This window comes from Orycteropus afer, unplaced genomic scaffold, assembly GCF_000298275.1.
Source record: "Orycteropus afer afer isolate SDZICR_OR568_19922 unplaced genomic scaffold, OryAfe1.0 scaffold00144, whole genome shotgun sequence".
Lineage (NCBI taxonomy): Eukaryota > Metazoa > Chordata > Mammalia > Tubulidentata > Orycteropodidae > Orycteropus > Orycteropus afer.
In genome coordinates, this window is record NW_006921731.1 from 3930898 (window position 1) to 3957271 (window position 26374).

A 26374-nucleotide genomic window follows, 5' to 3' on the forward strand; every position below is an offset into this window, starting at 1 on the left:
TGCACTGCCCTGGGGTAGGTGTTCTGCATGTAGGTCTTTCTAGTATTGGCTGAGAGCCAATCCATGGGAGTGAGTCCATTTCTAGGCCTGAAGGGTAACCTGGGGCCATAGTCCATGGGGGGTTCCACCAGTCTCTATCAGACCAGTAATTCTGGTCATTTTTGTGTTTTTGAATTTTGAGGAACAGGATATTGATAGTCTTGAAGTACTTTCCAACAAAATACTTATTAAATACAAATGGTAAATCTATTAACTTTACAATGAGAAAACAACAACAACAACAAAAACTTAGCTATCACCATTGTAATCAAGTGCTTAAAATCAACATCATCACTAAAGGAACAAATAAAAATTCCATGTCATCTGATAGGATGCAATGAAAAGAAACCGGTGTCGCTTCTGTGGTGTTTCTACCAAAAGTACCTAACCTGAATCTATGAGAGAACACTGGACAAACCAAATTAGAAAGACATTCTGTTCAATAACTGTCCTTTAATCTTTTGAATTCTCAAGGTCATGAAAGTCAAGTAAAGAACAAGGGACCATTCCTAATAGAAGGAGACTAAAGAAACAAGATAACTAAATGCAATGCATGATCGTGGCTTGGATTCTTTTGGTATAAAAGACCTTATTGTGACAATCAAGGAAATTTGAGGATCAGATGGTAAAAATGGTAGATGGTCAATGTTGAGTTCTTAATTTTGATGTTGTATTATGGTGCAATTGTTAGTGCTGTCTGCTGCTAATTGAAAGATTGGAAGTTTGAGTCCATCCAGAGGCACTTCAGAAGAAAGCCTAAGTGATCTACTTCTGAAAAAGCACACTCATTGAAAATCCTGTGGAGCACTGTTCTACTCTGATACACATAGGGTCACCACGAGTCAGTACTGACTTGATGGCAATTGGTTACTGTGGTTATGTAGGAGAATGTCTTTGTTTATAGGAATTACATGCTAAAATATTCAGGGATGCTGGAACATGATGCTAGCAGCATTCTTATTAGTTTTAAAGAAAGTTCTGTGTTTTCTTCTTGTAACAACTTTATAAGTTTGAAATTTTATCAAAAGGAAAAGAAAGAAAGAAACCAAGGTTAATTTCTCTACAGCATCTTTTTTCATTTAGGAAGAAAACTGTTCTAAGAATCTCCCAAATAGACAGGTTCCATTGACCAGGACTGACTGAGTCACATGCCATTTTCTCTAGCTGCCAAGGAAGCTGGGAAAGTGAGTTCATATAATGGGAAGTGGACTCTTCCTATAGAAAGAAGGAGGTGGTGGTGCAGAATGGCATAACGTAGGCAGTGAATGGTGTCTGCCTCAATCTGAAAATTTTATGTTGGTTCTTGGCTATTTTGGAACATAGTGGCACTAGTAAATGAATTATCCCGAGAGTGCTAGGCTGTTTGTTCTTTCATTTATTTACCAGGCCTGGTGCTTAGGATGAGGTTCTATTTTTTTTTTTTTTTTGCTTGACTACTAACTTATAAGGCCTGGTGATTTGCTTCCATAAAGATTATAACCAAGAAAACCCTATGGAATATGTTCTACTCTGGAACACATGCAGTCACTATGAGTCAGAATTGACTGTACAGCAATGGGTTTTGGGTTTGGGTACTAAGGATTGGGGGTGGGGGAGTGGAAAGCTATATGACTTTCCTCAATGACTCCACAGGGTGAGCCTTTTGTGAACAAATAATTATAACAAAATAGAATCAAAGCAATGATCAATGTAATCCTGGAGCACTATGGGAGCATAGATAAATGGTTCCCAAAATATCCCATGCAAAAAAGTAAGGCCAGAGAAGTCTTTCCTGAGGATAGGCACAATTGGAATAGCAGCTGCTCTTCCTGCTGACATGGGGAATCAAATAATTCAAGAGTTAACATTTTAGAGCATGCATCCTTCAGTGAAGTACAGAGCCCACTCAGCTCGGGTAGCTCCAGGGCAATGGTAGTGATGAATCCCTGGGGGATTCTAGGAAAAGGGAGCAGCCTGAGGAATGACACAGAGGTGGGTAAAGCATGAAGAGCACACAGGGCCCTGCAAGTTGATCATATGGCTTTCAAGGAGTGCAGATAGGAAGGTGGATTGGGGCAAGAAACATTAAGAAACGTGATGGCAAGGCTAAGGAGTTTAGACTTTTTTGTGTCTGTGCCACAGTAAGCCCTGATTGTTCTTGGGGAGGAGAGTGGCGTGATGAAGGCTGTTTCTGAGTGATTCATCTGGCAGCACTGAGTGGATAAGGTGAGCCGCTGGCAGGGAGACACATCAGGAGACCGTTGTCAGTCTGGGCAAAAAATGTCTAAGGCTGAAAATCATCTGGAAGATGAAGGGCAAGAGATGATGGGAGAGAAGACACCGGACTCAGTGATCCATTGGACATTCCTGAGAGGGTGAGGATTTCGGTGTCCCAAGTGCCAGAATGGGTGTCATTAACAGATATAGGGTAAGCAGGGACATGCTCAGGTGATATTCACTGAGGTCTGTTGTGGAGGATCACTCCTATGCATGGTGGTGTGACCCAGTGGATAAAGTGAATCAGACATCATGCTGGGGTTTCAACAGAGGGATCTGACAACTCTCTTGTCCAGCCATCACCAATCCCTGTTTAAAACTCTTTAAAGACACTCCTTTGCTCCCAAGACAGAGACCAAAGTCTTTCTGTTGCTGAGGCATCCTGGGCCAAATCATGGAACAGCTGATTTGCCTACCTCTCATGCCTTATGCCCACCCACTCCCCATCACTCTGTACTACTGCTACACTAGTTTTCTTTCCAGCCTGTCCATGGCCCACATTCCCTACTGTATCTCCAACACCAGCAAATAGGAGTTGAATAAGTTTGCTGTTCCAACAACAGGGCCTTTGCACACACTGTCCATGGATCAATATTTAATCATCATCCTTTCTCTCTTTGCCTACTTAAGAGTCTACTCATTCTTCACATCCCTATTCAAGAATCACTTACCTGGGGACACCTTCCCTGAAACCCCTGACTAGGTCCAATCTTTTATATGCTTTATAGTGTTGTGCACCTTCCAATATAGCTTCCACCAAAACCAAAAACCAAACTCACTGCCATCGAGTCAGTTCTGACTCCTAGTGACCCCTCCTGGGGCTTCTGAGGTGGTATCTCTATGGAAGTAGAGTGCCCAGTCTTCCTCCTGAGGACTGGCTGGTGGGTTTGGACTGCCAGCCTTCTGGTTAGCAGTCAGATGCCTTAGGCACTACATCACCGCCACCAGAGCTCCCATAGCATCCACAGCAGCTATTATTTTACATTGATTTGTGCAAGTATTTGCCAATGTCTGCGCTCCTCCAAAGACTAAATCCTTGGGGACAGGGGTCATTGTTCTTTTTGTACTTGCTGTACTCCATGTAATTAACCTAAGAATTGGAACTCTGCAGTGCTCAATGATTATTTTTGGAAAGAACGAAAGGAATGAGTGAATATTCCAATGGTGCTTCAGGGAGGGATCTGAGAAGCAGGTTATGTTTGAGAAGCATGTTAAAGGGCAGATAGAATTTTAACAGATGAAGTTTGCCTTCCTGTGACCAGCACAGAGATAGGAAAAGTATACGTGTTCTGGTTACCTAGTGCTGCTCTGACAAGAATATACCACAAATAGGATGGCCTAAACAAACAGGAGTTTATTCTCTTACAGTTTGGAGGCTTTAAGTCCAGTTCAAAGTGCCAGGCTCTAGGGGCTGGGTGAAAGCCCCTCAGCCTTGGGCTTCACCTTTGACTCCAGCTCCCGGCTTATTGAAGCTAGAGGCATTTCTTCATTCAGGCAGCTACTGGCTGCTGAGGCTAATAAGCCCAAGGTCAAAAAATAAAAATCCACAGTCCCAATGTTACCAAACCACACGGCAGGCCATTAATTCAAGTCCATTGTAAGTCCTAAGGTCAGCAGAGCATGGTAGGTTGCTGAACAATGACATGGCTACATGTAGGGTCCAAGCATGCCATAAATGTGTGCCATTCCCGAAGGCTTCTGCTTATATACAGGAAGCAGACCATATTCCCTAAGGCAGCTACTCAGCTGCTCACACTAGATTCCACCATGGAGCTGATTACCAGTCTCATCATGGGGAATACTACATCCAGCTGCCCAGCCACTCAACCAGGCCCAGCCAAGTTGACACACAAACTGAACTACCACAGTAGGGAAGGGCTTGATCAAGGGGAGCGTCTGAATTGGAAGCTCTAGGAGAAACTTGTTGCTGTTAGCTGCTGTGGAGTTGCCCCGCTACTCATGGTGTCCTCACATACAACAGAATGATGGTCCTGGGCCATCCTCGTTGTCAGATTGGACTCTTGTGACCCATAGGGTTTTTACCAGCTGATTTTTAGAAGAAGACCACCAGGCTTCTCTTCCTAGTCTGTCCTGATCTGGCAGCTATGCTGAATCTTGTTCAATATCATAGCAACACACAAGCCTTTACTGACAGATGGGTGGTAGCTGTGCATTAGGTGCATTGGCTTGGAATCAAACTCAGGTCTCTTTCACAGGAGGTGAGTATTCTACCACTGAACCACTCACTACTGCTGTAAATTTGAGTAGTAGTCACATCAGAACCTGTCTAACTTTAGGGGAGTTAATGAGAATCATCATCAGCACAAAGGCTGATTCCTATGAGGTGGAGGCCAGACATACTTTCACTAACCAAACTTTTTACCAATTCTGACAGCAGCCTTCCCTCACACAGCATTCTCTACTTCTCTGCTGTGTTCCGTAATCCACTGCAATGGCCACATAGAACTAGCAGAACCTACATACAGTTCAATGGTTTATTAAGGAAGTAATAGGGTACAATTTAGGATTAGGATCAAGAGGCTACAACTCGGAATAAGGATCAAGAAGCACGTAGGCAAATTCTCCCTTCTTCAATGTACAACAGCTCTCTGAACTCCTCCATAGGGTCTCTTCTGGGCCTGCCACTGACAACTCTGCTACTGAGTCTCTTCCGTTAAGGCTCTTGACTTGTGTTTTAGCTTTTTTAAGAGATTACTTGCCTCCTTTCTCTCTCTGCTTCTCTTTCTTCCTTCTGCTTCTTCCTGCTGCTTTCTCTGTTTCTGAAAAACTTCTGTGGGGTTCCCTGCTTAAATGAAGATGTCAGTTTTAAGGCATGACCTTCCCACTAGGGTCATGAATTTACCAGTCCCTACTATACTTCATGTGCATAGTAGGCAACAGACACTTCATTTGCATAGTCTCTTGACCAATCCTGCAAGATGCATACAAATCATAGGGCAGGCTGCAGCCTAAGACTGGACAAAAAGTATCAAACTAAGAGCTTACCCAGGAAATGTTAATCAACATGGCAAAAGTAACACACCCTCTGAGGTAGAAAACGTGGGCAAATGTAATTCCTCAGGGCTTAGGGGGAATCTCTTTAGCTGTTTTTCCAAAGAACTAAGGTGAAAGCCCACAAAAAAAGAATTCATTTCACCACAGCTGCCCTAGGGAATAGAAACATAGTGAAATGTTGGTTTTTAAAGCCAGAAATCCATTAAACCAAATTTTGGAAGAATTCAAGTATCAGGTGAGGACTTAGTCTTAATTTGATGGTCACTGGAGAGCCATGGAGCTTGGAGGAAGAAGATGACAAATCTCTCTTTGAGAAGATGGATATGGCAGGGACATTGAGGATGGTTGGAGAGAGGAGCAGTAACCAGAGAGCCACCTTAGGAAAACAGTGCAATAGCTTTGATAACACTTGCAAGGCACACAAATAGGGGTATTTTAGACAAGGGATGGTGAGAGCAAAATTTGGATGGTGAAATTAAAGAAATTTGGCAATAAAGGGGAAAGAGGTAAGGAAGAAAGAAGGTCATGGTTACTGGACTGGTATGAGCTTCTAGAACTCATGTCTTTTTGTCCTTAGATCCCCAGTAGAAAAATAAATGTATTTTCATAGGAATTGTGGGGAGAAAACTAATTTTGGGGCTGGAAAATGCTCAGAGAGACCATAAATGAAATCACATCTGGCCCAAAAGACCTGTTATATTTGGCTAATTTAGTGTTCCATTGGAAACATTGAAAAGTTGAGATTTTTCATAAAAATCCTGTAATTTTAAAGGTCTGCCAACACTGGTCTCCATGTCACACCATATAGGTCCCACTGGTGAAACTTAGAACAAGCTGCCTTCTTCTGGCAGGGCTTGGGGGGTCCTGTATGGCTGCTCTCTAACACTGACCATTTGTACTGTTGGTGGGGTACACTCCACTCATGCCTGGGCTCTGGGGGGATCTGAGATTGGTCCCTGGCTAAAAAACAGCTCATTAGTTCCAAGGAGACCACTCTTTTGGGTTTCATCAAACCATGAAGCTAAAATGATGCGCGTTTCCAACAGTGACCTGGAGTATCTGACACTGGCAGGTGGGGGATTCTGACCCAAGAACCTATACTCACAAAAGAAGTCTGATGAGACATGATTGAGGAAGATCATTAGTATCTGCAGTATCTTCTGCGAGCATCAGTGTTCAGGGTCATGGAGTTAAGTGAGTCCTATAAAAATCGCTGCCACGGTGTAAATAACTAGATAAGGGAGTATGTGGGATTCATAAAACTTTTATTAATATGTTTATCATGCCAAAAAAGTTGTTTTTTAACATTCAGATTCCATTCAAAAAGAAGGCAACAAGTGGTGGTTGGGATCCCAGCCTGCTCCTGCTGGAGAAGCTCCATGTTTATGAACAAGCATGTACATTCTACAACTATGTGATCTGATCACTCAGAATTTCACTCTGGGAAATGACTCCTAGAGGTCCCTGTGGGATGCTGTTTTGTGCCTTTAGTTGGTTGTAGCTGGGGAACATTAATAATGACAAAAGCAAAAACAATTCCATCCTAAGACTTTTTAGAACATTTTTGGCTCTGAAACAAGTGACCCTCCAGGATCCATCACCACTCAACCTAAAATCAATGTTCATATTGCTTTCTGGCTATCATGCCAGCACTGTAGGATGACTTCAGCACACACTGGCTTTCCTTCTTGGTGGGATCCTGTGGATTCTGGCTGTGGGTGGGCAACCTTTCAGGAGCGTTTGGATTTGCTGCAAGTTGGGCATAGAAGCTGACCCTTGGTGACAATGTACGCCCGGCCACTCAACTGCTGCTCGCATCCCTCGCAGACAAAATGCTTTCGGTGCCAGGCCAGGTCTTCCACGCGCTGATAATCCTCCGAGAATATTATCTAGGGAGGGAAGCAGAAGGAATGCACAGCTCAGGTTTTATCCCCAGGTAGAGACAGTGCACGAAGGACAAGTTGTAGGATGGTGATTTATCCTGTCCAATTCTTGTTTTGACCTTAAGTGCCTCCAAGGAGAAATCTGACATAAATCTGAGACAGTAAGTATAGTATTTACAGAAGGTTGTGGTCATATCTTAGCTTCTTTTGTTGGAAAAAAAAATTTCCATCTTTGGGCCAAATCCAAGTCCTAGTTGTGTTCTGAGACGGGATTATTTGGTGAAGACAACCTAACCAGAGCCAAACTTGAGGTGCTGCCAATGGTCAGTTTTCAACAGCCAGCACATACAGGTTCCTTTGGGTTGGAATAAAGTGATGCTTTGGAATAGATAAGTAGCTCTGGTGGTGTAGTGGTTAAGATACTTGACTGGTAACCAAAAGATCAGTGGTTCAAACCCACCAGTTGCTATGTGGGAGAAAAAATAAAATGAGGCAGTCTCCTTAAGTCTTCACTTAGACACTAGCTTTGTGACTTTGGGCAAATTACTTAACCTCCCCCTGTGCTTCAGAATGGGGATGTACTACCCATGGCAGCATGGAGTTTTATGAACACTAAATGAGCTAATACATCTGAAGGGCTTGGACTAATGACTGACACAAAGTCAATGCTGTATTATTGTCATTGACCTCTCTGAGCTGCATTCTTCTCAAATATAAAATGAGGAGGATGATAATCTCTAGCATAGTGGCTAAGGCACTTGACTGCTAACCAGAAGGCTGGCGATTAAGCCCATCAGCCCCTCCTCGGAAGGAAGGTTGGGCAATCTACTTCCGTAGTGATACTGCCTTGGAAACCAAGGAGGGGTTGCTGTGAGTCAGGTCCGACTTGACGGCACATAACAACAACAACAACAACAACAAAGCGTTGTTAATAACATTTAAATGGCACAATGCACATAGACTATGTAGCAAATTGCTGACCTGTGGTAAACCTTTAGCAAATGATAGAGTGTGGTTACTATGAGTAGATGGTGAGATTCACAAAAATAAGGTTTGAGGGCAGGCTCCCGAGAGTCCTTTTAAAAGACTGTTACTTTTTAGTATGGCTCGATACCACATAAGAGAATTGATTGAGGGGCCTTACTTTTGTTTGGAGACTAATACATGGAAGAGGGTAAGAGACCAATTTGGGCTCAATATGAAGACATTTCTAACCCCATAGTGGCAAAGATAAAGATAGTGAGTTTCCTGTCATCAGATGCACACTTGCAGACAACAATTATTGTTATAATTATCTGCCATTACTAGTATATCTTACAACTCCTCTAGTCTAAACCCACACTGGAGAGTTGAACCCCTTCTGTAACATGTCTACTATATTTTATGTATTGTGTTGTTATTGTATAGTATGCTCTTGTGTTATTAGGTGCTGTTGAGTCCATTCTAACTCATAGTGACTACATGTGACAGAAGGGACTGCCCCATAGAGTTATCTTTCAAATCTTTTCTCCTGTTGAACTGCTGGGTAGGTTCAAACCGCCAACCTTTCGGTTAGCAGCTGAGTACGTAACTGTTGAGCTAACAGGGCTCCTTCAGTATAGTATAGTACTGAATAACATGACATGATACAATATCACAAAATTTTTTCATAAGATGAAAAGCAACTCCCATTTATTATTTACTAGGTCAGGCACTATGTCAAACATTTTTATGCGTTATTTTATTTATCCTCACAGCAACTCCATGGGGTGGGTACTATTTTCATTTCCATTTAATAAGTGATAAAATTGAGGCAAAAGAGTTAGCAACCAGCCTACAGCTACAAGACTACTAAATGCAGAGGCCAGGGTCTGAATGAGGGCAATCTGGCTCATGGCTACACTTGCATAATGTTCCTCTGAGGTCTTAGTGCCAGACATTGTAGTGGACAGTACAATGCCTACTTTGTGCCAGGAGAGTACTTGACAGGTCTTCTTATGTTCCTGACTTATCCCAACAATCCCAAGGGGGGAAGGGTCCAATATCAGCCCCATTTTGCAGATGAGAAAACAGGCTAGGAGTAGCTAAGCGAGGACTGAGCCTCAGTTTTCCTATCTGTAGAATACATCAGTGAAGCTGTACCTCTTGGTCTCTGGGGTTCCATCCCATAGAAATGGGGGTGTCCATCCTGCTGTTCATCCCCTATCTCCCACCTCCCACTTACCTCATCACAACCGGAGCACCGGGGCCTCAGGCTCTCACAGTAATGGCGGCCACACCAGGGTGCACCATCCTTCCAGAAGTAGATGAGGTCCACCAGCGGCTCAGAGCACTTGGTGCACATGAAGCAGGCTGGATGCCACTGCTTGTTGTAGCCTGCCCGGTCCGAGTAGACCACAGGGCTATCTGCTGGGGCCACCCCCTTGCAGAGCTCACAGACCTAAAGGGCACAAGGTAGTCAGGAGAACATAATTACATGAGTTCAAATCCCAGCTCTAGACTTTACTTCCTGGGTGACCTTGGGCAGGTTACTATATCTGTTTCTCAATTTTCTCATTTACAACCCCCCTCTGCAAAACCAAACCCATTTTTATCAAGTCAGTTCCAACTCATAGCCACCCCCATTGGGTTTCTAAGGCTATACATCTTTATGGTAGTAGACTGCCTCATCTTCCTCCCACAAAGCAGCTAGTGGGTTTGAAGCACTGACCTTGGGGTTAGCAGCCTTACACAATATGCCACCAGAGTTCCTTAGCTTTCATTTCCAAATTGCGATAATATTGCTTAGCTGTTGTGAGGATTAAATTAAATTTAATTATGTATTTATATAACACAGTGATTCTCAAGCTTTTTGGTCTCGGGAACCTTTACACCCTTAAGAATTATTGTGAATGCCAAAGAATTGTAGTTATTGTGGGTGATATTTACCATGAGATAAAACTGAGAAAAATCATAAGTTTTTATTTATTAATTCATTTTATATAACCATAATAATAAAAAAACCCATAGCATGTTAACATAAATATTTGTTATTAAAAATAAAATTTTCTAAAACAAATGACATATAGTGAGAAGAGTGGTATTATTGTACATCTTGGTAAGTCTCTTTAATGACTGTGACTGGCTTAACAGAGGACAGCTACACTCTCTGAATTCAATCTTTTGCATGAGGTTGTTTGGGTTGAAGAAAATGAAGGAAATCTGGCTTCACACTGATACCAAAGCAAACTCACTGCCATCGAATTGATTCCGACTCATAGCAATCCCCTTTGGGTTTCTGAGGCAGTAAATCTTTATGGACGTAGATTGCCCAGCCTTCCTTCCATGGAGTGGCTGGTGGGTTTGAACTGCCAACCTTCTGGTTAGCAGTCAACTTGCCTTAGGCACTATGCCACCAGAGCTTCTTTAGGAGGTTGGAAAAGGAAGAGTGGCATATTTTAATTGGCTGGTTTTTTTTTTTTTTTGATACATTAAAATTCGACACGCAGTAGTTTCTCAAAAGTCAGATGAAATATGGAATCTGAACTCTTATCCATAAAACCTTCATACTTGATTACACTAAAACCCATTGTCCCACCTTGCACTTTGAATGAGTTTTTTACCCATGCATGTTTACTTTTTGTTAAGCTTTTTATTTTAGAATCATTTTAGATTTACAGAAAAACTGTGAAGATAATAGAGAGTTCCCATATATGCCATTTGTAGTTTCCCCTATTATTAGTGTAATGTATGTCTTAACATCTCCACCAGCCATCTGTCAGTTTCTCATACTGTGGTGGCTCCCATGGTGCTATGCTGTCAGTATTTCAAATACCACTAGGGTCACTCATCATGGACAGGTTTCAACAGAACTTTCGGACTAAGATAGACTAGGAAAAAAGGCCTGGTGATCTACTTCTGAAAATCAGCCAGTGAACATCCTATGGATTAAAAGAGAATAGTATTTGATAGAGTGTTGGAAGATGAGCCCTCTAGGTTGGAAGGCACTGAAACACTGCAAAATGGATTCAAACGTACTGATGATCATGAAGATGGCGGCACAGGACTGGCAACATTTCTTTCTGTTGTACATGGTCATAAGTCAGAGTTGACTCAATGGTAACTGGCAATAACACATATGAACATAATATATGTATATATTTATACACATGTATATATTATGCATAAATCATATTTATGGATTATAAATCATTATCAACACATTATTCTTAACTAAAGTACTCTATTCAAATTTCCTAATTATTCCTAATGTCCTTTTCCTGTGCCAGGAGCCCATCCAGGCACTCACATTACATTTAGTTGCCATTGTTCTCTTAGGATCATCTTGGCTGTGACAGTTTCTCAGACTTTCCTTATTATTTATGAATTGATAGTGTTGAGGAACACTGCTCAGGTATTTGGTAGAAGATCCCTCAACTGGGATTTCTTTGATGATTAGGATTCTCGTGATTAGGATTTTTTTTGGAAGACCACAGAAGTAAAATGACATTCTCATTACATCTTATCAACTCTAGTCACCTGTCTGAGTTGGGGTTTGTCAGCTTTCCCCACTGTAAAGTTACTTTCCACCCACTTTTCCACACTATACTCTTTGGAAAAAAGTCACTGTGTGTAGGCCACACTTAGGGAGAGAGGGAGTTATATTCTACTCCTTGAGGGTGAAGTACCTATATAAATTATTTAGAACCTATGTGTGGTTTTGACCTCACAGATCCCCCAAGAGGATCTCAACTTACTTTGAGAATCAGTGGTTGGTACATTATCTGGACTCAGTGAACACTGTTGTTGCTGTTATGTGCCCTTGAGTCAGACCTGACTCATAGCCAACGAGGCAATATCACTACGGAAGTAGATTGCCCAACCTTCCTTCCAAGGAGTGAATATTAGTCAACATTATTTTTGAGATATCTATGTGCTCATTGGGTTTGTGTCTGTCTCTTTCACTGGGTGGTCTGCTACCGAGGAGAGAGAAAGGCTGCTTGCCCACTGCTCTCACCCTGTGAAATATTTGGCACACAAGAAATTCCCCATCAATAATTGCTAACTGAAGGAATGTTCCATCCTATCACTGGGCCTTTGCACATGCTTTTCAGGATGTCTGGAACATATTCTCACTGTGGTTTGCCTGGATAACTCTCTTTCATTATTCAGATCTCAGACTTACAAGTTCTTTCATTCAGGGAAGCCATCTCAAACCTCCCTCCAGGGGCAATCAAACCCACAGTAGATGGAAACACTCTGAGAGCAGGAGCCATGTTCAATTATAAACCAAAACCAAACCAAACTCACTGCCATCTAGTCAGTTCTGACTCATGGCAACCCCCATTGGGTTTCCGAGGCTATAAATCTTTACAGAAATAGATTGCCTCATCTTTCTTCTGTGGAGCAGCTGGTGGATTTGAACCACTGACCTTCTGGTTATCAGCCAAATTCCTTATCTACTATGCCAACACAGCTCCTTATATTCAATTATATTTGCCTTAATATACACCCTTGGAGCCCAGCACATGGCATATGCACAGTGAGTGTTTGAAGGTCCCTACCTTCTAACCCCATGCTTCCTACCTAGGGATGAATGTAGAAGATACTAGTGGATGATATACCTGCCTACATCTCAGAGAGATTTAGACTGTAGGTGTGGCAGTGAGCTGGCTCTAGGGATATTCCTTGAGAATTCTCAGGCACACTTGGGTTTAGTCATTTTTCCAATATTTACTTAGCATCTACTATGAGCCAGGCTCTGTGCTGGGTGCTGGGGACATAACAGTGGCCCTGACAGATAAGGCTGTATGTAGCCTTCAGGGAGATGGGGGATAGAAAAGCAACATCTAAACAGACAAGATAATTATACAGTATGATAAGTACTATGAGCAAAATAAAAGGGTGTGGGATGGAGAGCGAGTGACTTAGGGGGTTGAGTGGCAGGGGCTACTATAGCAGGTGCTCAGGCAAGGCTCAGGAAGGCCTGAGGAGTTAGGAGTCAGCCTTATTACTATTTGATCTTCACAGCAGTCCTCTGGGTAGGAAATGCAGGTATACAGGGAGAAAAGTGAGGCTTAGTGAGATGAAGTAGCTTGCCCAAGGGGCACGATCAAGCATCTCTTACCACAGTAATTGGTTTACAACTTCTAAATTGTAGTAGATGGTCAAGAAGAGGTCTGTCAAGTCAGATTGCCTGGGGTTCACAGCCGTGTGACCTTGGGCAAGTTTTCTAACCTCTCTGTGCCTTGGTTTCCTAATTGTCAAATGGTGTTACTAATAACAACTTTACAGAGTTGTTGATTGGATTAAAAGAGAATTAATTTAATGGACTTTATAAGGGCTCAAAATGATTATCCTCACCTCAGTTTTGCTTACAGATGAGAAACTTGAAGCTTAAATGGGTGAATCACTTCCCCTAGATAATAAGGACATGTGGAAGCCAGAGTTTGATTTTGATTTGGAGGCCTGGGTTTCCTTTCCATGATACCACAAGCATGAAGACTAGCAGGGAGTTATTCCTCTTGCTGAGGAGCTCTGTTCTGTTCCCCCCACCCCCATCTCAGTTATCTCAATGTGTCCCAGCCCAGACAACAAAGTTATGCAAACTTGTTCATTCATCTGCTACTATCCTATAATCAGGTCATACAGTGCCCATCTTGGCAGGCCTGCTACTCCTCTCCCTAAAACCACTACCTCTAAGACAGAGTTCTCAGACCTGAGTGTGCCTCAGTATCTCTTGGATTGTTTCTTGAAATGAATTTCTGGGCTGTCTTCATAGTTTCTGCTTCAGTAGGTCTGGAGGGGGGCATGTTGTTGTTGTTGTTGTTATTTGCCATCGAGTCGGCCCTGACTCATAGCGACCCCTCCTTGGGTTTCCGAGGCAGTATCACTACGGAAGTAGGAACGCCCAACCTTCCTTCCGAGGAGTGGCTGGGGAGGGGGCATAAGAGTCTGCAAATTCCCAGGGGATGCTGATGTGGTCAGGGGACCATACTTTTAGACCATTGCTCTAGAGTGTTAAAAACTGACCTTATCACTAGGCTCAGCAAAAATGATAAGATCAATTTGGTTCAAATAATATCACTTATTGGCAAAAGCCAATTTTAATTTAGGCTATTTTTAAGAAAGTATAAAGATGATCATTCTCTAGTTACTTCTCTATTGAGGGTCAAGTAAAGGTCTCTGGATGACTCAAATAGTTTGCACTCAACTACTAACCTAAAAGTTGCTGGTTCAAACGCACCAAGTGGCACCACAGAAGAAAGGTTTGTAAAGATTATAGCTAATAAAGACCCTGTGGAGGCTGCGGTTCACATGGTCCATTAGTCCTTTGGACTAATTGTTTCCTTGCGTCTTTGATTTTCTTCATTCTGCTCCAGTTTGGGAGAGATCAATAGCTGCACCTTAGATGGCTACTCACAAGCTTAATCCCATTTGCTACTCTCCAAAGTAGGATGTAGAGCATTGTCTTTGCGGACTGTGTTATGCCAATTGACCTTAGTGTCCACTGAGACTATGGTCCTGAGCCCGCAGGCCCAGTGACTTACTCTTTCAAGGTGTTTGGTTATAGCTAAGAAGTTTTCATAACTTTGGCCCCTGTATGCTCTACTACATAGTAGATACATAGTGGATATATTTGCAGGACATATAAATACAAATGTAGAAATATCTTCTTTCAAAACTATATATATTTGTGGGTATAGTCCTATTCACCTTCCCATTCCTGTTCAGATTGAGTGTATATGTATCTGTTGTTGTTGCTGTTATGTGCCATTGAGTCGGACCCGACTCACAGTGACCCCTCATTGGGTTTCCGAGGCAGTATCACTACGGAAGTAGATTGTCCCATCTTCCTTTTGAGGAGTGGCTGGCGGGTTTGAACCGCCAGCCTTCTGGTTAGCAGTCAGTGCCTTAGGCACTATGCTACCAGAGCTCCTGTATATGTATCTACTGGTAGATTATTGTTATTACAGGATTGTGCATATAATAGTATTTACCTTTGGTGCCTTTAACTCTTGTGCTCCTCCCACGTCCTCCTCTGCCTTGATTATTTTGTGCTGACTTCCCTCTTACTGTATATTGCCTTTCCCTTCACGCAAGTTAATACCTATCTACTCTCTAGTTAGTTGTTTATGCTCCCTTCCCCTCCCACCCCTAGTAAACCTTAAAAAATGATTCTTTCTGTGTGTAAACATTTTCTTGACTTCAACACTACTGGTCTTGTATAATATTTGTCCTTTTTTGATTGACAAATTTTACTTAGCATGATGTCCTCTATGTTCATCTATGTTGATCCATTCACGTGTTAATGTTTCCATCTTTTTCCTATTGTGAATAATGCTGCAATGAACATGGGTGTGCATATATCTGTTCATGTCATGGCTCATATTTCTTAAGGATATATACCTAATACTGGGACTGCTGGATCATATGGCACTTTTATATCCATATTTTTACAGAAGCACCATACCTCTTTCCACAGTGACTGTACCATTTTACAGTCCCACCAGCAGTCTATGAGAACCCCAGTCTCTCCACACCCTCACCCAGTCTCCATGACCCTGAGACCAGCTACCACCACTGACCACTCTGAAAGGGATCACAATAGGAGATTTCAGATAGACTGGAGAAAAATGTGGAACAAAACTCAAAATCATAAAAAAAGACCAGGTTTATTGGTCTTATAGAGACTGGTGGAACCCCTGAGACTATGGCCCTTAGACTCCTTCAGTCCTGGAACTAAACTCAACCTCATGGCTTAACTTTCAGCCAAAAAAATATGCCTACAAGGTAAACAATAATATCAGTGAGGTACACACTTATTAGAACAACCAACCACAGGAGATCAAAGGGGCAGCATTTGCCCAGGGATAAAGCTACGAAGGTAGGAAGGGAGAAAGAAGGATGAAGGGAAATGGTAAATACAAAGAGGAAGTGGGAAGAGGGCTTTTACATTATGAAGAGTGTCACAAAACAAAATGTGTATAAATTATTGAATGAAAAACTAATTTGTTCTGTGAACTTTCACCTACATCACAATAATGAAACCAAACCAAACCAAACCCTATGGAGTAGTTCTACTTTGTAACATGGGATTGCTGAGTTAGATCGACTTGATGGTGATGAGTTTGTTTTTCTCTTGGGTTTTGTGGTGAAGTAAAACTTCTATGAGATATTGAAAGGCATAAAAAACCCAAATCAAACTCACTGCCATCGAGTTGATTCTGACTCAGAGCGACCCCCTTTGGGTTTCTGAGGCAGTAATCTTTATGCAAGTAGATTGCCCAGTCTTCCTCCTGCAGAGTGGCTGGTGGGTTTAAACCACCAACCTTCTGGGTAACAGTCAAATGTCTTAGGCACTGCGCCACCAGAATAATTTGTCATTAGCTTACCAGTTGGTTCTTGTTTATATTTCTAACTGTCTAAAATCAGAGCTTGCTCATGATGTGCTTTGAACATTTATCATATAACCTTGTCCACAGACTATTTCCCTCCTTGGGAGAAGAAGTACAGAGCAGACTTCTTTTTTTAATAGGTAGAACAAATGTGGTTTTTCCCTATACCAGTGAAGTTGACCTGTCCTGTTCCAGCGGGGAGAAATTCTTAATTAAGAGTCTAAACAAAAGAGCCCACCACCTGTCTGTCAGTTTGTTGTACTGTGGTGGCTTATGTGTTGTTGTGATGCTGGAAGCTATGCCACCAGTATTTCAAACATCAGCAGGGTCACTCATGGTGGACAGGTTTCAGTGCACTTCCGGTCTAGGAAAGACTAGAAAGAAAGGTCTTACAATTTACTTCTGAAAATCAGACAACAAAAATCCTATGTATCACAATAGAATCTTCTCAGTGCTGAGGATGAACCACTAAGCTGGAACATGGGCACCCAAAATGCTCTCCAGCTTAGTGACAGTGGTCACAACAGTGGACTTGAGCGTATCAGTGATTGTGAAGATGGTGCAGGACTGGGCAGTGTTTTATTCGTTGTACATGGGGCTGCCATGAGTCACAGCTGACTTGACAGCAACTAACAACAACAAATGAAAGAGTTTTGATATTCTATACTTTGGGCCCTTGCAACTGTAAACAACTGCTTTAAGAAAAGGAACAATTCAGGTCCAGATCTCTCAAAAGCTAAGACCCTGCAGGGTTGGAATTCCCTCAACTATGGTGTGTTTAAATCATGTTGGCAAATTCTGACACTTCTCTCACAATGAATGAGTCTAATTCCCTTCCTGGAATATGGTCTAGCTTAAGTGACTTGCCTATGTAGAACAGAATGTATTAGAAAAGATTCTGTATGACTTACCATGGTGAATCACAAAAGGCATTATGACCACTGGCCTCTCTCTCAGTGCACAACCCTTGAGAGCTGTGAGCTGACAGAAGAAGGTGGTCTTAACTTGTGGCTCAGTGGTAAGATCCTTACCTTCTATGCAAGAAACCCAGGTTTGATTCCCAGCCAATGTACCTCATGCACAGCCACCACCCACCTGTCATTGAGGCTTGAGGATAGCTCTTAGGCTGAATAGGTTTTTGTGGAGCTTCCAGACTAAGAAGGACTAGGAAGAAAGACCTGGTGATCTACTTCTAAAAGTCAGTCAATGAAAACTCCATGGATCATAATGCTCTGATCCACAACTGATAATGGGGATGGCACAGGACCTGGCAGCATTTGACCTCATTGAACATAAGGTTGCCATGAGTTGGGGCCAACTTGATGGCAGCCAATGACAACAAAATATCCTGAAGCATCCATAGGAAGGTGACCCAGAGAAAAGAGGGAGATCCTCAAGGAGCTGCTGCTGGACTAGACCATGCTCTCTGTGTCTTTCTAGCACCAAGGATCAGACATGTGAGTTAGGAGCTTCAGAAGATTTCAGAAGACTCCAGCCCCAGCCTTTAAGCTGCCAAGATAATTCCAAGTGGAATGGAAATAAGCTGCCCCTCTGGGTCCTGCTCAAATGGCTGATTCATGAGCAAAATGAATGTTATGTTTCAAGCCACTAGGTTTCAGAATTGTTTGACAGGTATGCACCATTAGATAATGTGAACATCAAATGTGGACATGCAGAATTATTAAGACTTTTGAAATGGAAGTAAACCAGAGGTGAAGTGTTTCAGGCAATAGCAGATTAAGGGCAGTGGCCAAGAGTTACATGGCTGAAGAACTGTCTCTGAGGATCAAGCTTTGTTGGGCTGCAGAGAGGGAGCAGTGGGTATGGAAAACCCTCTAAACCAGCAATAATCTCTCTGTCACAGTGGCCAGAAGTTTCATCCTTATCATGCTGTTTTCTTCTGGAAAGCTCTTATCCAAAGGCATACCCAGTCTAAACCCAGAGGGCCTTGTGAAAATCTCACTGTTACAATACAGTAAATATTAACATAAGAGCCTTGAATTCAGGTGCTGGTTTCTTTCCAACACTAATGCTTAACAATTTATTTATAAACAGCTTCTCCCCATTTCCTCTTATGGTGATTATTTACCATCTTTGCTTTCCAACTTCATGCATCCCAAAATATTTTTTTCTTTTTCTTTTCTGGCCTAGCAGCATCTCTGGCATCCTTTGCATGCTTGTATTCTGTTCTCCCAGGTGCTAGTCTTCCTGTGGCTCATTATGATTCAGGGTAGACTGGGTCTGGACTGGTTAGGGTCACAGGCTTTGGAACAAGGAGATTTAGGACGAGTCACCTCTTTGAGCCTCAGTTTCCTTATCTATAAATGTGTGTTAGGGCTTAGTTCATAGAAAATGCTTTGTTGTTGTTGTTAGTTGCTGTTGAGTCATTCCAACTTATGAAGACTTCATGCTCTGAGGAGCCTCTGGGTGGGTTGAAACTGCCAACCTTTCAGCTAGTAGCTGAGTGCTTTTGGAAGCAGATCACCAGGCTTTGTTTCTGTGGCACCTCTAGGTGGGCTCCAATCATCAACCTTTGGATTAGTAATCAAGTGCTTGACACCATCCAAGGACTCCCTACATATGGTAAAATTGGTTACTACAGTTAACCCTCTGCCTCACCTTCCACTTCTTCTGGGGCTCTCTGCTAAGTGAGGTAACACGCTAGGCATTTCTTAGTAAATTTACCTCACTCATTATTTGGTAAGCTGTGGGGGAAAAGGAAGTTAGGAAAGCTTTGTAAATACTACACTTATAAGAGTAAATAAGTGCAAATACTACACTATATATTTTCAAATCTCAAATCCAGCCTTGACAAATGTGGGTGCAGGGCTGGCTCCCTGAGAAAGGAGGTGGCATGGTCCACAGGTTGAGTAGGTAGCAAGCCTCATAGGTGGTTGTCTCTATTTATCTCATTTCAATGGCCTCACCCAGTACCTGGAGTTAAAGGGGTGCTCTGGAAATGGGGATATCTTTATGTGGACTCTTGTGGGCCTTGGGGTGAACCACTCAGCTAGATGATTAGACAATTTCCTTAACTCTGTTTTTTTTAAATTTTTTCTTTTGTCTATGGCCCACAGACCATAGACATTTCATGTTCTCATTGAATATACACACATGCACAAAGTGGAACAAAGTTTTACAGACAAAAATATTTACTCCCCTGAAGCACTCTTTTATTCAAAAGAATTTGTTTGTAACTCTCTAAATCCTTTTACCCTCACTAATGAACTGCGGCCTGACATTTGGAAAACACTGTTTAACTTTGCTAAGAACTTCTCTTAATTTATTTGTTTGTGAGATGAAGGATAATATATAGTTAAGCTCCCTAGCTATTAACTGAAAGCTTAGCAATTTGAATCCATCCAAAGGCACCTCAGAAGAAAGGTCTGGTGACCTGCTTCCGACAGGTCACAGCCTTGAAAACTCTTTAGAGAACAGTTCTACTCATGGAATTGCCATGAGTCGAGATCAACTCAACAGCATACTAACAACAGTAGGGTAATTCTTATTAAATAAAGTAACATGTAAAGCCTAGGTAGTAAATGAATGGCAGATGATGACATCATCATCATCATCATCATCATCATCATCACTTAAAACAAAAACCAAACCAGTTGCCACTGAGTCAATGCTAACTCATGGTGACTCCATGTGTGCAGAGTAGAGCTGTACTTCAGACGATTTTCAAGGCTGTGACATTTTGCAAGCAGATCTGACTCACTGCCATTAAGTAGATTTGACTCATAGAGACCCCTCCTTGCATTTCCAAGGTGGTATGTCTACATAAGTAGATTGCCCAATCTTCCTTCTGAGGAGAGGCTGGTGGGTTTTGAACCACCAGCCCTCTGGTTAGCAGTCAAATGCCTTAGGCATTATGCCACCACCACCATGGCACCTCTAGGTGGGTTTCAATTGCCAACCTCTGGATTAATAGTCCAGTGCTCAACCGTTTACACCACCCAGGGACTCCCATCATTGTTTAACTTGTATTTAATACCAAAACCAAACCAGGTGTCATTGATGTGATTCTGACTCCATGGTGACCCCATGTGTGTCAGAGTAGAACTGTGCCCCATCGGATTTTCAATGGCTCATTTTTCAGAAATAGACCACAAGACCTTTCTTCTGAGGTGCCTCTGGGTAGACTTGAACCATCAACCTTTCAGTCAGCAGCCAAGCATGTTAACCATTTGCATCACCCAGGGACTCCGAATATAATAGCAAGATAAAATTGGGTAATACCAAAGTAATTAATAAAAAGATAAAAGTTTTTTAAAAATGTTTTTTCTAGTCTGGAGGTAGACAAACTACCTTTTGGGGACCAAATCCAATCCAACTTGTTTTTGTAAATACAGTTTTATAAGAACACAGACATGCTCACTTGTTTATGTACTATCTATGGCTGCTTGCTGCTACAGTGGCAGGCTTGAGTACTTGTGCCTGAGTCTACATGGCCTGCAAAGACTAAAATATTCATAGTCTTCCCAGTACCTCCCAAGCGCCCCCCCCAAAAAAAAAAAAGAAAGAAAGAAAAAGAAAATTGCTAACTCTAGTTCTAGTCAATGGAATATTATGCAGCTGTTTAAAAAAAAAAAAAAAAGATGCTTGAGAAGACTATGTGGCAACAAGGAAAAATATTTATAGTATAAAAAGTGGGATACACTTAATTTCCTTTTGGAAAAAAAAATTTCTTTTAATGGCTTTAAAATATCTTCACCCTAAAGAAGTGGAGCCAGATGTTGAGAAGCTCAGTAACTGTGGTGATTTTGTGGCACTGTTTCTCAGGCTTTTGCCCACAGGTGTTGTGGAGTGAGCAGGAGAGCGAGGAGCAAGGATTCTGCGAGCTGAGTGCCCCCATTCCTGGTGCCCCCAGGACAAAGGCAGAAGTCTTTCTCTGGGCCCCCCACTTTCCAGTCCTCCAGCTCAGACAGGCTCACCGGGTGGGTAGTGGTTTCAAATTCCCAGAGAGGGGCTGGCAGCAAAGCCAGCCTGCCTAGCCCATAAGCCAAACATCTGCTTGGACAAAGACTTGGAAGTCCTACGCCCACAAATATGTACCTCTCTGGGGCTGGAGTCTGGAGTTGCCGAGCGGCCAGCTGCTGTAAGTTTCCATCAGAAAGGCAGGCCTTTGTAGAGGGTGGGGAGGTCCCCCATCTCTCCTCTGCGCACTCTTCTGGGGAGATGGGGCAGAGGGGCCTGACTGTGCCTCCTGTGTCCCAATGGGTGCTCTGGAACCAAATTAGCAAAACTTTATGACTGCAAGGAACATCTCAACTCTCAGGTCTTGCTTTTCCTTCTAGTTACTCTCTTTGGTGTAATCATTTGGCCTGAAAAAAAGATGGCATGGGGAAATGGCAAGGCAGGAAAACTCCTAGCAAGAACAATTACTTGTAAAGAGTTGAGAATGCATTCAATGCTATATTCTGGCTTTCCGTCTCCTTTCTTTAGTTATAAGTATGGGGTGTGGGGAAGGGTGGAAATTCCTGGGCAAAATGACTGTGCCCAGTAAATGTGTATATTTAATTTCTGAGAAAATCTCCAATAAGCTCTCTAAACACAGGGGAAGGGCTTGGTGGAGCTGTTAACAATCAGAGCATTAGGGTCATTGCCAGCAAGGCTCAGGCATCCATAAATTCCATCCAGGTGGGAGAGGTTGGAGTGGAGGGCTCAGAGGGTAGGGAAGGGGCTTTGGCTAACTGCCATGCCATGGTCTGGGTGGCTGATGTTGGCAGCCTCTGGACCATGGAACTTTGCAATGCTCCCAAGACCAACAAGAACCTTGGTGGGTAGGGCAGGGAAATCCTTCCATTGGTTGTTCTTGGCATGTGGATAAGAAACTCTCAAATGCTTCGCTGAGCTGGGACTGAGTTACTGAGCCATTTGCACCACCCCCCATACACATATACTTGCATGCTGGCCCCCCTATCCAGCCCCCAGCCCCAGGATTGATCAGATACCACACTACTGGTGAAGCAGATGGGTTGAATCTCAGCCCCACTTCTTACCAGGAAGCTGGTTAACCTCTCTGTGCCTTAGGTTCCTCATCTGTAAAATAGGTATAACAACCTCAACTTCTCCCACTGGTTATTTGAAGTGACTGAGGAGGTTAATTGTTAGTTTCCTTGTCCTTCCCTCTCTTCTCAGCTTGTCTTCTCTTCCCCATGGCTGTCCTTTCCCACATGGCCCTCTCCCTTCACAAAAACCAACCTCACTGCCATCGAGTTGGATCCAACTCACAGCTACCCCTCTTTGGGTTTCCGAGGTGGTATCTCTGTGGAAGTAGATTGCCCAATCTTCCTTCCAAGGAGTGGCAGGTGGGTTTGAACTGCCAGCCTTCTGGTTAGCAGTCAAGTGCCTTAGGCACTATGCCACCAGAGCTCCCTAACCCTTCCCCATCCCATGCCACCTCACAGTAGGGCAAGTGAAGGAAAGAGAGGGAGGCTAAGTGGTTTTTGTCTCTAACTGTCCTCACTGATTTAAAGGGCTTGCTTCTCACTAGCAGTGGGTGAGTTATTATCTTGGATTTTTCTGCAGTGGTATTTCCTTAGAAGAGAGATCACTCTGCAGGCTTAGTGGCCGAAGACATTTCCCATGGTGTCCTACCTCCTCTAACCTCAGAGTTATAATCTCTCTCCCAGAGGCCTGCTCTGAAGCAGGCACAGGCAGCCTTAACTGCTGGGCTCATCTGGCAAATAGACAGATGTGCCATGACTAATTTAGGCTGCCTGTCCTGCCAGCTGGGCCTGTCTGAAGGCCTTGTCTGGAAGCTGGGATGAAGGTGCAGATGTGCTAACTGTACTCAGTGTCGGGCAGACCTGGTCCTTCTGATGGGCAGGCTCAGACTGCATTGCTCCCGCAGCCTCGCTGGCCCAGTAGTTATCTGGCTTTACTCAGCTCTCAGCCTTAGTGGGAATTCCACACGGGCCACAGACTTGGCAAAGGTTCTCGACAATAACTGCTCTTCTGACCTGAATAAACCCTTCCTCTGGGGACGGTTTCATGGAGGGATTGGGTTGGGAGGTCTTGGCAGTCTGGCCCTGTAGCCACTGGGCTCTAAGACTCCCCCAAGGCCTCAGGGGAAGGGTGTGATCGAAAAGGGCTGACCCAACAGTGAGAACTGCCTTACAGCAGGTTGAGCACAGTACAGAGGAGACAATTCTGAGAGAAGAGTTGAGAGTTCATGTACTTCAGAGTGCTAAGATTCAGTGTGGGTCAAGGAGAGGGGTGGTTGGGTAGGGTCTAAAGTAGGGTGTTAGATGTAGTACTGGGGGACACCAGACTCCATTGGCACAATAAAATAAATAAAAGCCTTGTTCCTCATCCTACATTGGTGAGTAGCGGCCATCTAAGATGCAGTTAATGGTCTCCTAAGATGCAGTTAATGGTCTCCTATCATTGGAAGCGAAGAAGAGTGCAAAAGAAAACAAAAACAAAAAACAAGGGCATTTGGAAGCAATCAGCCCTAGGACAAAACGGCCCTTGAGACCAGAACTAGATGGTGCTTGGCTACCAATGCCAACCACTCAGGAAAGGATCAAATCTGGAGATCCTGGATAGAGTGGGAGGTAAAATGTGGAACAAAATCCAAAAACTCAATAATGACCAGAATTACTGGTCAGATGAAATCTGGTGAGATCCCCATACTATGGTCCTGGGATACATTCTGGGCCTGGAATAAAACTCACTGCCAGGGGCTGGCTCTCAGCCCAATAGTTAATAATATATACATGCACAGCACTCAACTCAGGGTGATGCACCCACCTACTCTATGGAAATGCATCCCTTGGAACAACAGGCCACAGGGCACCAGAGGGGCAACATTCACACCAAGGAAATGTGGGACAAAGAGGAGTGCATAACTATGAGGGGTCAGGGGAAGGGTTACTGGGCAGGGAGGGGAGGAGACTGGGTTAGGGGTGGGCATGGTAAATTGGGAGTGAAGCTAAACGTGCATATAACGTTGAATGTAAAACAAACTCTTAAAATTAAAAAAATAAAGTAGGGTGTTAGACTGTGCCAGTGTTTCTAGAACACCCATGGACAACTTAAGTGGCAATGGAGCCCCTGGCTGGTACAAATCGTTAGTGCTCAATTACTAACTGAATATTTGGTATGAACCCACGAAGAAAGGCCTGCTTATCTGTCTTTCAGAAGTCAGCCATTGAGAACGCTATCAAGCACAGCTCTACTCTGACAAACATGGAGTCACCATGAGTTGGAGTCAGCTCCCCGGCAAATGTTTGGTTTTGGATTTTTGGAAAGAGCTGTGCATCATGCTCCATTTGGGCTCCGTTGAGATAATCTAACCAAAACAAACAAACAAACAAAACAAAAAAACAAACATAAATAACAACCAGGACTCCAATAAATATAGAAAACTGCCCATTTTATCATCTCTTGGACACTCACTATGAACCAAATTGGTGATCTCATTTTTACTGAACTTATCTATAAGGCCATTTTTAGCATTCTATAATTGTTGTTATGTGCCATTGAGTCAGACCCGACTAATAGCGACCCCTCCTTGGGTTTCCCAGGCAGTATCACTACAGAAGTAGATTGCCTAACCTTCCTTCTGAGGAGAGGCTGGAGGGTTTGAACCGCCAGCCTCCTGGTTAACAGCACTATGCTACCAGAGTTCCTAACATTCTATAGCAGTAGTTTGGTTCAAACCCACCAGCCACTCCTCAGAAGGAAGATGGGGCAATCTACTTCTGTAGTGATACTGCCTTGGAAACCCAAGGAGGGGTCGCTATGAGTTGGGCCCGACTCGATGGCAAACAACAACATAGTAGTAGTTCTCAAGTGTGGCCCCTGACCAGCTTTGGCATCACCAGGAAACTTGTTAGAAATGCAAATCCTCGGGCCCCACCCCAGATCTACTGAGTAGAAACTCCGGGGTGGGGCTCAGCCGTCTGTGTGGTAAACAGTCCCTTCCAGAAGATTTGGCAATCACTGCTTCAGCCCATTAAAGATTCTGAGAAATTCTGTTATAAAGAAATCTATTTCGGTTTGCTCTAATGTCTCCCAAGGAGTCTCTGGGTGGTGCAAATGGTTAATGTGCTCAACTACTGACTGAAAGGTTGGAAGTCTGAGTGCACCAAGAGGTGCCTTGGAAGAAAGGACTGGTAATCTACTTCTGAAAAATCAGCCGTTGACAACCCTGTGAAGTACAGTTCTAGTCTGACACACAAGTCAGAATTCACTTGACAACAACTGGTTTGATGTCTCCCAAAGTTACATGGCCACATAACCCTTTTAAGGCATAACATCTATTAGGCTTTCTGAGGAATAAGCTTTGGGAAATGAGAAAGAACAAGGACTGTGTAGTCTGACAGATGTCTCGTGGAATCCCAGTTCTGAGACCCAGCAACCTGAAGAGGCACAAGCTCTCTTCACATCATTAGGTTATTGTAAGCTTTAAATTAGAGACTGTAGTCTTTGTTTCAGAATACTGCTCACTAAACTGTAGCTGTTAATGACAATAATGGTGGCACAAGTGGTTTGTGATTGGCTGCTAAATTAAAGGATGGTGATTTGAAGCCAGCCAACAACTCCAAGGAAGAAAGGCCTGGGAAACTGCTTCCATAAACATTACAGCCAATACTACATCAACAGAACAAAGGACAAGACCCATATTATCATCTATTGATGCAGAAAAATTATTTGATAAAAGCTAACACCCTTTCTGGATGAAAATCCTAAACAGGATTGGAATAGAAGGGAAATTCCTCAATATGATTTAGGGCATATATGAAAAGCCAATAGTCAACTTAATTCTTAATGAAGAAAGACTAAAAGCATTCCTTTTTTTTTTTTTTTTTT

At 43.0% G+C, this 26374-nt stretch overlaps 1 protein-coding gene across 1 annotated transcript in view; it reads right to left on the minus strand.

Annotated features, from left to right (window-relative positions):
• Positions 1 to 7040: 7040 nt before the first annotated feature.
• The window catches only part of LMCD1 (LIM and cysteine rich domains 1), a 59580-nt gene continuing 40246 nt past the window's right edge, over positions 7041 to 26374 (minus strand). Inside the window, exons 4-5 of the mRNA XM_007945850.1 lie at positions 9397 to 9612; positions 7041 to 7199 (exon numbers count right to left, since the gene is read on the minus strand). Of these exons, the coding sequence (XP_007944041.1) occupies positions 7041 to 7199; positions 9397 to 9612 (375 nt within the window). The remainder of the gene's footprint in view (positions 7200 to 9396; positions 9613 to 26374) is intronic.